The sequence below is a fragment of the Priapulus caudatus genome, unplaced genomic scaffold (genome assembly GCF_000485595.1).
Source record: "Priapulus caudatus unplaced genomic scaffold, Priapulus_caudatus-5.0.1 Scaffold44, whole genome shotgun sequence".
In the NCBI taxonomy this organism is placed as follows: domain Eukaryota; kingdom Metazoa; phylum Priapulida; class Priapulimorpha; order Priapulimorphida; family Priapulidae; genus Priapulus; species Priapulus caudatus.
Window position 1 is genome coordinate 244,482 of NW_014577105.1, and position 12,237 is coordinate 256,718.

The window sequence follows — 12,237 nt, forward strand, 5'->3', positions numbered from 1 at the left end:
TCCACACTACACTAATCCACCACACCTACGTAACACTACACCCTACGTCCTAACTACACTCGCCTATACATTACACACTATCAATACACCTACGCCTATACATCACTACACTACCTCTACTCCTCTCTCTCTCCCCTCCTCGTCTCTCTACTCCTTTTCCCTCTTTCTACTCTCCTCTCTCGTCCCTCTCTCCTCTTCCTGCTCTCCTCTCTCTTCTCCTCCTTCTCTCTTCTCTCCTCTCTCCTCTCTCCTCTCTCCTCTCTCCTCTCTCCTCTCTCCTCTCTCCTCTCTCCTCTCTCCTCTCTCCTCTTCCTCTCTCCCTCTCTCCTCTCTCCTCTCCCCTCTCTCCCTCTCTCCACTCCTCCTCCTCTCTCTCCTCTCTCTCTCTCCTCTCTCCTCTCTCCTCTCCTCTCCTTTCTCCTCTATCTCCCTTCTCCTCTCTCTCCTCTCTCCTCTCTTCTCTCTCTTCTCTCATCTCTCCTCTCTCTCTTCATCTTCGCTCTCTCTTATTCTCCGCTTCTTCTCTCTCTCTCCTCTCTCGTCCACTCTCGTCTCCTCCCCTCCCTTACTCTCCTCTCCTCTCCTCTCTCCTCTCTCTCTCTCTTATATATATATATATATATATATATATAGAGAGAGAGAGAAAATATCCTACGACCATGCCCTATCCAATTAACACGGTCAACACTGCCTTGTTAACAATGGATCTATCGCCCTGTGCTGAAGTGTTCACATATTCTTCCATGTTTCACATCAAATTTTCACCTACTTACACACAAGAACATCACGATAAAAAGTATTTATACCACAATTCAACACTATTCAGCAGCCAGCCACACTAGTTGTTTGCATTGCAGTAATAAACACATTGTGCCACCAATTTGCCTATCTACCAATATTCGTATCACTTAATACCCCACCCACCCCTAGAAGCCCTTGTTGGACATCAATTAAGGCATTATTCTGTAATCCACTTAAACAAACATGCCCTTAAAAATTTCATGTTAGACCTACTCACACTATGTGTGGCATTAGCAGCACAACCTCTGTTCTGTAACTTATCATCGCTGGCGTAGAACGTGAATGCTTGCATAACATCAGACCCAGCCCGCAGAAACTCTCTGTGCAACTGTCTCACTGAAAATGCAGATGACAATTTTAGTCTGTTAAAAACTTTAGAATAAGAAACAGTTCTATTGTGAAATAAGGTCAACTACGTAGTCATAGATAATTCGGAGGAGGGGAACATAGGTCATATAACATGCAATCGCCAATAGCCAAGGGTGAACTCTCTAGAGTAAACAGCTGAGAACACAAGCCATGTCTAGCTTTGCTACGCCCACCCCCAACACACAAGCAGATAAGTTAAAAAGTATGAACTAATTATACCTCTGCATAATAAGCATGATCGTATAGTATTTTAACACGTACTTGTGTATCAATTATTTTTCCCCGACAGATGGCGTTAGTACGTCATATTGCTGCTGAGAGGGTCTATGTCCCCCAGGGCCCAGGGTACTGCCGGAACGTACCCTGGTACTATCTAATGTGCCGGACCGTACCTCGCCTACTCCACTAACGAGTCCCCGAACGAGTCTAGGGAGTCGCATACGCTTACTCCCTAACCCTAACTCTAACCATATCAGATAGTTACCAGGGTACGTTCAGGTATACCGGACCGTACCCAGGGTACGTTCCGGCAGTACCCTAGGGGACATAGACCCTATGAGCCATACTGCTGCATACCTGCTTCGGGGTGTTCGATGGCCGCTTCAGGGGTCCAGGGTCCTGCCTTGACATAACCACGCTTCTCGAGAGCAAAGACAAAGCCCCCATCACCAATCACTGGCCCAGCATCTAATCTCTCTAGAATTCCCTTTTTGGCACCCTATAAATGTCACAACAGATATAAAAAAAGAGTGAATTTTGAGGATTATAAAAAGCACATATCCATGCAGACAAATCCATAACAATCAGAAGTAGATAATAGGGAATTTGAATAGGATTCCCTATTATCTACTTCTGATAACAATATAACTTTACCAGAAGCTGAACATGTACATAATGGTTTATCACTTTATGCCCGGTTGCATGGCCTATAGTCTGGCGGCAGACCAGATAACCTTGCACTAAGGTCTTTACAAAATGTTTTTGCATTTTTCACATCTCCAAAGTATACTGATCTTAAATCAGTCGGGTGCCACTTTGTCACCCTTGAGCATTTTGATAAATCCAAGATGGCGGCCAAGATGACTGCCAATAACGTATAATAGCCATATCAATTGGCTTATATTTCATTTAGGACAATAATATTAGTGTCTAATACTAAGTTTGTGACGTCAGGGAAGCCGTTAGTGACATCTATAAACTTATACGAGCATTTGTTTATATAGATATTCAAAATGGCCGCCAAAATGGCTGCTGAAAATGCATTATTGGTCATATATTGGCTTCTATCTTTCTTAGGACAATAATTTTGGTGTCTAATACTAGGTGTGTGACGTCAGAGAAGCCGTTAGTGACATCTATTATAATTTATAGGACCTATTTTTATTTCAAAATGGCCACCGAGTTGGTTGCCAAAATGCTATATTAGCTATATACATATGGGATCAGAATTGTGCTCATGACGTCAAAAACAATCGTTTAGACAGTTCATTTGCATAGAAGAAGAAATACATAGCGAATTGTATGTCTTGATCACAAAAGGCGTTTTTAAGTAACTCATTTATTACAGAATATAGTGAACAATTTCACTCTACACATTGGCCCACTCTGGTACTATACTGTCCCGAGTTCAGTGTCACCGACACTGTACGTAATTATGTAATTTTGCATTTTACGTCAAGAATTCTGATACCCTCAGCACTAGTCATCATCTGAGTCCACATCCTCATCAGTATCAATACTAACTGGTTGCGTGCTTTAATTTTGGCAGTGAGATTCTCCTTGACATTTGCAAAAGACAGTGCATGCTAGTCGAGCTCTAGCACATCCACACCTTGCAGTAGAACAAGGCTGGCCAGTAGCGCACGAACAACAGACCATCTTTAGAACCTCGTCAGGTGCAGGTAGTACTCCAGAAGGCAGCATGACTGGTACGAGTAGATGTGATGCCTCATCACGTGACCAGCCAAATGTTGTTGGATCTAGGTCAGGCGGGTCACGCTCTGTTGTTGATTTCCAGATGCAGGTTTGCAAGTGAGCTCTCTTTACGTTTTCAGCAAAGGATTCAGTGCTTGGAGGCAGTGTCCTCAGTTCCGGTGTTGACGTCACTTTATGTTTGGCCATCTTCCTTGTCCAGACATCGAAGCGAACCTGTGACATCGTCGTTCTCTTCTGGATGCCATAACATGCAGCAATAAATGCAGTTGCCTCATCTAGTATCTCCTCTTCAGTTGCACTACGATTGCCTATACTGGAAAGTGACAACTGTGTGACCTGCCTGAAGAACCTTTATAACGCTAGTTTTGCAAATTCCACACAGGTGGGCAACCGTATCGCTTCCAGTCAAACCATGTCCTGCTAACAGGTAAGGCGCAATGTTTGCATGCTTCTTAGTAGTTTCGCCAACGTCTACAACCGCTCTCTTAGGGCTTGTGTCTTCCATGGTCCGTTGACATGTCAATGCTAGGAGGTCATAGAAATGTATTAGGAGTATGAATACATCAGTGTCGTCGCATATTACCTTTATGTTGTTCGTCCCACTGCCGGCCATTATAACGACCTGTTGGACCATAATTACATCTGCTTCTTCGTGTGTAGTAGCTAGATCTTCTCTCTCTGTTACCACTCCGCCAGAGATCATTGTTGGAACTGGATCACGTCCGGTCACGACCAGTATGTAGCTTGTAGTGGCGCGGTTGACTGCCTTGTTAATTAAACCTTTGCAGATGAGGTCAATCAGCTGGATTTTGTTTTCTTTAACACTAAGGGTGACATGCTGGGGTGGCAGCGGGGTGCCAGAAGTCAGAATGTAACGTCGACTGGCTTGCTTCCCTGCACGGACTGATCTTGTCCCATTCTTAATACTGTATTCATAGTATCTGTCGAAGACAACGTATACATCGCTGTGCTGTAACCTCCACAATACATACTTGGAAAAGTTGTCTACAAAATCTGATACTGTGCCATTCGTAGGCCAGTTGACAATCCATAGGATGGCACATGCGTCAAGGATGGTAATCTCTGGTGGGTGAACCAATCTCGTGGATACGTCTACTCGTATCTTGTTCTTCAGTACACTTTGTTTTAGCAATTCTCATCTCTCCACTGTCTTCGAACATGGATGTTGGAACTGGTGCAAGTTCATGATACAAGACGTTCTTCAAATTTATGTCCCGAGAATGTCGCAATCCCATTACTCGAGAGTAGATGAGGTTTGTATCAAACAACACCGATGATCCCAGCTTAATGTTCTTTTTGATTACAGCCATCGTTATCACATACTTAGACAAAGACGCATTGAAACTTTCAGGCCACCTGGATTCAAAGTCATTCATCTGGTGCGTGCCTATAGCAACGGCCTTAACATTTACAGAGTCTATGCCAACTATGCCAGAGACGATGTTTGTTATACTCGTAGAATGAATTTGCGGATCCAAAGGGTTAATGCAGGACATTAGTTTCTCGTAGAGTTTCTCTCTGTCCTCGGCATCTGACTGCACACGAGCGTTTATCTCCTCCTTGTGACTGGTAGTGGCGTGTTCTGATGATGAACCTTCTTCCATGTCTGCAACATCTTGGACAAGTCGGCTACATATATGGACACTCAATGCCCATCTCTTCAGCGCTGATGGCTTGAGTGTTATGCCAACTATCCCACCAGAACCGTGACCGTAGCGCATGAAGGTCGTCTCTATGTACATATCCGACCATATCCCATTCCATATGCCGGGGTTGTAACGCATCACATGTTCACCTTTCATGAACTTTCTTAGAATTTCATCTGGCAACTGCTCGATAGACCTAAGATAACACAGGGCGTATCGTGCATAATTGAAGTGGGCAGCAGCGAAATAATACGGCAACATATGCTCTACGGTCCAGAGATGCAACGGCCAGTTTGCCTTCCTTTCAGCTCGGACAAACAACATCATAATAAGCACTGGCTTGATAAGGCATTCCACCCATAGCTGTGTTGTTCTGTTGCTGGCTGCTCTAGTCTCGAGTAACTGTATCAAGTCTTCATGACAGTCGACAGTCTCTAGTACATCATGCACAATTTCTTCAACTACCATCCGCAGTGCTCTTGTGTTCTGTGGAAAGTTTTTGTTCGATAGCATACGGGGTACACCTCCAAAGGCTGCCATCAGTACGTCTTCAAGGCCACTATTGGCAATCATAGTGCCAACACATCCAACAAAGCTCATCAACATGTGCATCCCGCCCAGTCGGGGAATGAAGTTACAGAATAATTCTGGATTCACCCATGTAACATTGACAGCAACTCTGTATAGCTGTTGATCATTTGTGAACACTGTGATGGACTGTCCAGCCTCTGTGGTGAGGCGTTGAGCCTCCACCATGGCCGTCATCATGGTATTCGGATCTGAAGGTTTTATATTGATGAGTGGCGTATATACAGTCGTTGTTGCCGGCTTAATAGAGTGGCCTTGATCACGAAAACAGTTTACATTGAATCCATTGTATTCTGGTGTTTTGGGCTTGGCTGTCACACACTTTGGGAAATCAAAGTTAATGACTTGTGCTCGTCTGACAGCTATGTTCTGATGTGCTAAAATTTCCAGGGACAGGACACAGTGTCTTCCCTTTCCTTCGGGCATTCCCGGCTTTTTGGGACCCTCATACGTCATAATCTCTGGCATGATCGGGTCTTTCATCTCCTTTTTTCTCAGGCGTTTTATTGCTACGTCATTCTTGACAGAGGTATCATTGGATGTCCGATGTTCTTGATTTTGTGTCATGAGCAAAGCCAGGGCATGGGTTTAGCGAAGACCATTTTGGGAAGAGATGTTAGCATCGAAGTTGTCGGCAAGTGCTTGAACAAGGCCTATATTGGCATCTGATATTCCAGTGAGCTCGGACTTTTGAGCAGCAGCTGCTGCAGCAGATGCCTTAAACCTCAACACCTCGTCATATGAACATGTGATTCCATAGTCATAGAGCTGGTCTATTAGGTGTTTCTCCCTCACTACCACACCTAGTGCTACTTGGAGAGCGGTAGGACGACTGCATACTTTGCTGCTTACCATATTCCCAATTAAAAGGGCTGGCATAGATGAATCTAGCTTATCCGATATACATGAGAGCAGGCTCATTCGTGTTCGGCTCACCTCGTCGAATATGTTCTCTCTGCTAATTCTAGTTTTGTAAACCCACTTATTTGGAGTGAGCTTCCTTACCTCCAAAGCGATCTGTTGAGCAACCTTTTCTACTGATGCATCATCTTCATTATCATCATGTATTTTCAGAACACCTGCTGCCTTGCTACGGAATACCAAAATATTAGCAACACCGGATGCTGATAATATGAGAAGATCAGCACCAAATACATCTGACAGTTTGTGAATTAGAGTTCTTCTGGATAAAACATTGCCACCTTGCGACAAGTAACAGTTGTAAGCTTCGACGGAGTTCCAAATACGCGACAAATCAGATTTCATTACCCCTACTAGATAATGTAAGGCCTCATCTTTGTTGATACCTTGGTCTACTTTCGTTGTTGCTGACGTAATGGATCGAGGTGCCATGAATTGATTTTTGCAATCCAGGTGATATCGTCCATCAGCTGCATGAAGATCACTAACGCAACCATGCACCCGAATTTCAACCTGGTGTGCCCAATCATCTTTGCGAATATCGCAAGCATCTAATATTGCCTGTTTCAATGTTTTCTTATATTTACCACGCTCAGCAGTCCTGCATATCACAACTCTGCGCCAACGGCTAGGATTTTTGGGATCCGGATGTTCAGAACACAATTCGCTACAGAATATACATTGCTGCTAAAAATCGAATGAAGTTGAATCGGAGCGACGACAGCGCTTTGCCGGAGATGGTGCACTTGAGGACCTCAGTGCACTAAGACCACACTTTTTCCGATACCGATCTATGTGTAGGGAAGATGTGTAAGTAGACACACAGTTCTTGTGGCAGTCTATAGATAGGCTGGGGTCAACACCAAACCTCTGTTCTAGACCAAGATGGATATCATCACCTCGACATTTGCTGATCTCAATCTGAATTCAATAATCTTCTGAATTCTTTCCAGACCAGCAGTTATGAGATTTTCCTGTGAGTTACACTTGAAAAAAACATTCAGCCATGGTCTGAAACAAGTCTGATACCATGTGCATAAACATTTGGAACGCACAGCAGTACCATAATTTCTGTACATTGTTATAAAAAGACAATGTACATTGTGTCAAAAAGCCAAAATGACAAAAAAGTGACACCAAAATTATTGTCTGTACTTACTGTACTGTACAGATTCTTACCACCACCTAACGGGCATGGTCTAGTATGACCAATAATGCATTTTCAGCGGCCATTTTGGCGGCCATTTTGAATTTCTATATAAACAAATGCTCCTATAAGTTTATAGATGTTACTAACGGCTTTACTGACATCACAAACCTAGTATTAGACACCAAAATTATTGTCCTAAGAAAGATAGAAGCCAATATATGACCAATAATGCATTTTCAGCAGCCATTTTGAATTTCTATATAAACAAAGGCTCCTATAAATTTATAGATGTCACTATAACGGCTTTCCTGACGTCACAAACCTAGATTAGACACCAATATTATTGTCCTAAATGAAATATAAGCCAAGATATGGCTATTATACGTTATTGGCAGTCATCTTGGCCGCCATCTTGGATTTATCAAAATGCTCAAGGGTGACAAAATGGCACCCGACTGATTTGAGATCAGTATACCTTGGAGATGTAAAAAATGCAAATAACATTTTGTAAAGACCTCATGCAGTGCAAGCAAGGTTCACGTCCAAATCGACATTTGGCAACTAGACTACTACTCCCATTTCGCCTACGGCGGAATTCCCATTTCGTCTCTAGCGAAACTCCCAGTTGGTTTACACTTTACACCAGGGTAAAAAATACACGGCCCGAGCGTAGATACAATAATGTAACCCAACAAGAGTAGGTCTACTCTTACCTGCTCTTGTAAGTTTGTAACCTACTCTTGTTGGGTTACATTATTGTATCTAGGCCCGAACGATGCACGATTCGCTCTTCAAACCTTCGAAATCGCTCCCGCAAAACAAATTACCAGCGAAAAACATGAAAATTTGAAAAAATCGCTCTCGTAGTCGCAGCTGGGGGATCTCGGGGATGTGCGAGCTGAAAAATGCGAGCTACGAACTGACAAAAACTACAATGCGTCCAAGCAAACAATGCGAATGAAACAATCAGTGCACACAGCAACAACTCGTGTAATAAACTCAGTTGCGCGATCCGGTCTACTCTACATATCGCCCTCATATATACTCAACACTCATATCGCCTACTCCAAAGTCGTCCACCAGTATAAAATCCACCCCATTCCCATTTTGTCTACCATCAGTTTGTCCACTAAATAATCATTTATAAAATGTAATATATGGTTTTGATTTAACATTCATAGACTAGACGGAGTGGCATCCCCACTATAATTGCTCCTGGTATTTGCTGTAATATCAATATACGACGAAATGGCACTACAGTGTGTATTACCCATTCTGAGAGTAGATGAAATGGGAATACTCCCATTTCATCTACTCTCAGAAAGGCGAAATGGGAATAGGGTATTTCCCATTGAGAGTAGACGAAATGGGATCGAGTAGGCGAAATGGGAGTAGGCCAACTAGGATATGTTACCGTACATATATGACCGCTAGGAATATGGTTAAATAACCAACAAACAACAAACAATAACCAATACACAATAGGATGGTTACTTCTCGCCAGATCGTTATACCCGTTGTCCTGAGCCACAGGCTATCTGCCACAGCCTAGCTGACCCAACTTTATGTTATTTTGTACTCCCGACAATATAAAGCCTATATAATATGTATAGCTTGTTATAATTATGTATACTGCTTGACATAACATATAACTTATAATTAACACATGTTATATATGTCATATGTAACCTAATATATAACTCTTTCCCAGTAATCTAAATAAATCATATAGTTACTGTTGCTGAAGGGGTCGTTGTCGTACATGTAGTAGGCCCTACCCGAGGTGTCGCCGAGTATGTCGCCTACGCCTACTCCCTAGCCCTAACCCTAACCCTAACCCTAACATCCTAACCCTAACCCTAACCCTAACCATATCAAATAGTTACGCTCATAGGGTCTATGTCCCCCAGGTTACTGCCGGAACGTACCCTTGGTACGGTCCGGTATAGCGGAACGTACCCTGGTAACTAACTGATATGGTTAGGGTTAGAGTTAGGGTTACGGTTACGGTTAGGGTTAGGGAGTATAGGCGCGTAGGCGAGTCCCTAGACTCGTTAGTGGAGTAGGCGAGGTACGGTCCGGCATATTAGATAGTACCAGGGTACGTTCCGGCAGTACCCCGGGGGACATAGACCCTCTCAGCCTTATTAGATAGTACCAGGGTACGTTCCGGCAGTACCCTGGGGGACATAGACCCTCTCAGCAATAGTTACATCGGGTACATATTCTATACGCCTTTATACGACAACGACCATTCGGGCCTTCGTGCGTTACTGTTTCTGAAGGGGTCGTTGTCGTATCAGGTAGTACATATATGTATCCGAGGTACATATATGTATACACAAAGTGTACCAGACCTGTACTACAGAAGTGTACCCTAACCCTAACCCTAACCCTAAACATACCTCATATAAAAATATAAACATAATAGTATTAATACTAAACAACCTAAAACTACCTCGGGTACATAAGCCTCGTCTACACGACGAAATTTAACTCGAGTTAAGCGTTAACTCGAGTTAGCGATTATGTAGCGTCTACACGACAACACCCGATAGCGATTACTACCGATTTATTATGCATGCGTGCGTGTGTGCGTGCGTGTGTGCGTGTGCACGTATACGTGCGTGCGTGCGTGCGTGCGTGCGTGCGTGCGTGTGTGCTTGTGCACGTATACGCTGCGTGCGTGCGTGCCCGTGCGTGCGTGTGTACGGTACACGCTGCGCGCGTGCGCTGCGCGTGCTGCGTGTCGTGTGCCAAGTACCCGTGCTCGTGTGTGCGTGCGTACGTCCGTCGTCCTTGTGTGTGCACGTAAACGTGCGTGGCCTGTAAGCGTGGCGTGCGTGTTGTTGCGCGCGGTGTGCATGTGCCACGTAGACGTGCCGTAAGTCGCCGTGGTGCGCTGGTCGTCCGCTAGAGCGTCGCATGGTGCGTCTGCGTGTGGCACGTACAGCTTGCGTGCATTGAGTGTGTGGTGCGTGTGCACGTACATCGTGCGCGTGCGCTGCCGTTGCGTGCGTGTGTACGCTACACGTGCGTGCGCTGCTGTGCGTGTACAGCTTACAGTGCGTGCATGCATGCTGCGTGCGTGCGTGGTGCGTGCGTGTTGTGCCGTGTGAAAGGTACCGTTGTTGATGTGTGCGTGGCGTGCGTAAACGTGCGGGTGTTGTGCAGGTACACGTCGTCGAATGCCGTGCGTGCGTGCATTGCACGTACCGCGTGGTGCATGCAGTGTATTGCGTTGTGTACGCTCCGTGCGTGGCCTGGCGTGCGTGCCGTGTGAACTTACACGCTGTGCTGCATGCAGTTGCGTGCGTGCCGTCGTGTGCCGCGCCGAGATGTTGCAGCCGTACAACGTTTGCCAACACCCGCGCGGGGGCGGACGAGCGTGCCCCGCCTAGTGCGTGCGGGCGGTTGTGTGCGTGTGCAGTACACGTGTGCTGCCACTCGCTGCTGCGTTGCGTTGCGTCGTGCGTAGGTGGTTGTGCCAGGGTACACGTGCGGTGAGTTGCGTGCATGCATGGTGCACGTACGACGTGCGCGGGCGTGGCGGTTGCGTGCGTGTGCACGTACACGTGGCGTGCGATGGAGTGCGTGCGTGGGCTCCGTTGCGTGTGTACGTACCACGTGCGTTCCCGCGGTCAGGTTTGCATGTTGCAACTCTACACGTGCGCGTGCCATGCGTGCGCAGCTGCGTGCGTCCGTTGTCGTTGCACGCTACCACGTGCTTATTAGCTGCGCACCCGCTGCAGCTGCGTGGGCCTGCACGCCTGGTGACCACCGCTGCTGTGCGCGCGTGTGCAGATACACGTTCGTGCGTCCGTGCGTCCGTGCGTCCGTGTGTGCGTGTGCAGGTAAACGTGTGTGCATGTGTGCGTGCGTACGTGTGTGTGTGTGCAGGTACACGTGCGTGCGTGCGTGCGTGCGTGCGTGCATGCATGTGCACGTAGACGTGCGTGCGTGTGCACGTACACGTGCGTGCATGAGTGTGTGCGTGCGTGTGCACGTACACGTGCGTGCATAAGTGTGTGCGTGCGTGTGCAAGTACACGTGCGTGCGTGCGTGCGTGCGTGTGTACGTACATCGTACTAGTGTTGCCGCCTATTGTGGAGTTGTGTATTATTCGTAACTCGAGTTAAGCGTCTATACGGGGCCTTAACTCGAGTTAAGGTAACTCGAGTTAGCTTAACCTCGATCGACTGGCGAGGTTAAGCTAACTCGAGTTAACGCTAACTTAGACACTTAACTCGAGTTAAATTTCGTCGTGTAGACGAGGCTATATATGTAGTACCTGATACGACAACGACCCTTTGTGCGTTACTGTTGTGCCACTTATTTCAATCACTATCCCCCTCGTCAAATATATCACGAGTAAATATAAAAGTAAAAATAAACATATCACGAGTATATATAAAGATATAGCTATAACGGTGTGGAAGCCCCTTCGCTGTAGCGGGAGCGGGGTGCTATACATAAGTACATAATATCAGAAGTAGACAATAGGGAATTATTATCTACTATTATCTACTTCTATCATTAATAGCCTATATTACCTACTTCTGATAATATGTATGTAATTTGAAAAAAATCTAGTCCGATGTGTGTAAGTGTAACGCTTACCGGCATTGCTCCTGGTTTTAGTGCGATCACTTGTCAAATGAAAAGGACTCAGAACTTTACGACTCCGTGGTACCACTATCAAATTAATTAGCGCTGGAAACTGAAGATCTATATATGCCTACGGTTTTAGCGTCGAACTGGACGCTGATTACAAGATGCCGCGTGACGATCCAGCTTGGTTGGCTG

At 45.6% G+C, this 12,237-nt stretch overlaps 1 protein-coding gene across 2 annotated transcripts in view; it reads right to left on the bottom strand.

Annotated features, from left to right (window-relative positions):
- Nucleotides 1–12,217, bottom strand: part of LOC106820731 (betaine--homocysteine S-methyltransferase 1-like) — a 25,672-nt gene extending 13,455 nt beyond the window's left edge. For both annotated transcript variants that reach the window (XR_001395647.1, XM_014825271.1), the window contains exons 1-3: nt 12,052–12,217; nt 1,747–1,888; nt 1,019–1,137 (exon numbers count right to left, since the gene is read on the bottom strand). Coding sequence is in view for 1 of the 2 variants with exons in the window: in XM_014825271.1 (XP_014680757.1) it covers nt 1,019–1,137; nt 1,747–1,888; nt 12,052–12,057 (267 nt within the window). In the remaining variant the exon portion in view is untranslated. The remainder of the gene's footprint in view (nt 1–1,018; nt 1,138–1,746; nt 1,889–12,051) is intronic.
- Nucleotides 12,218–12,237: the final 20 nt, after the last annotated feature.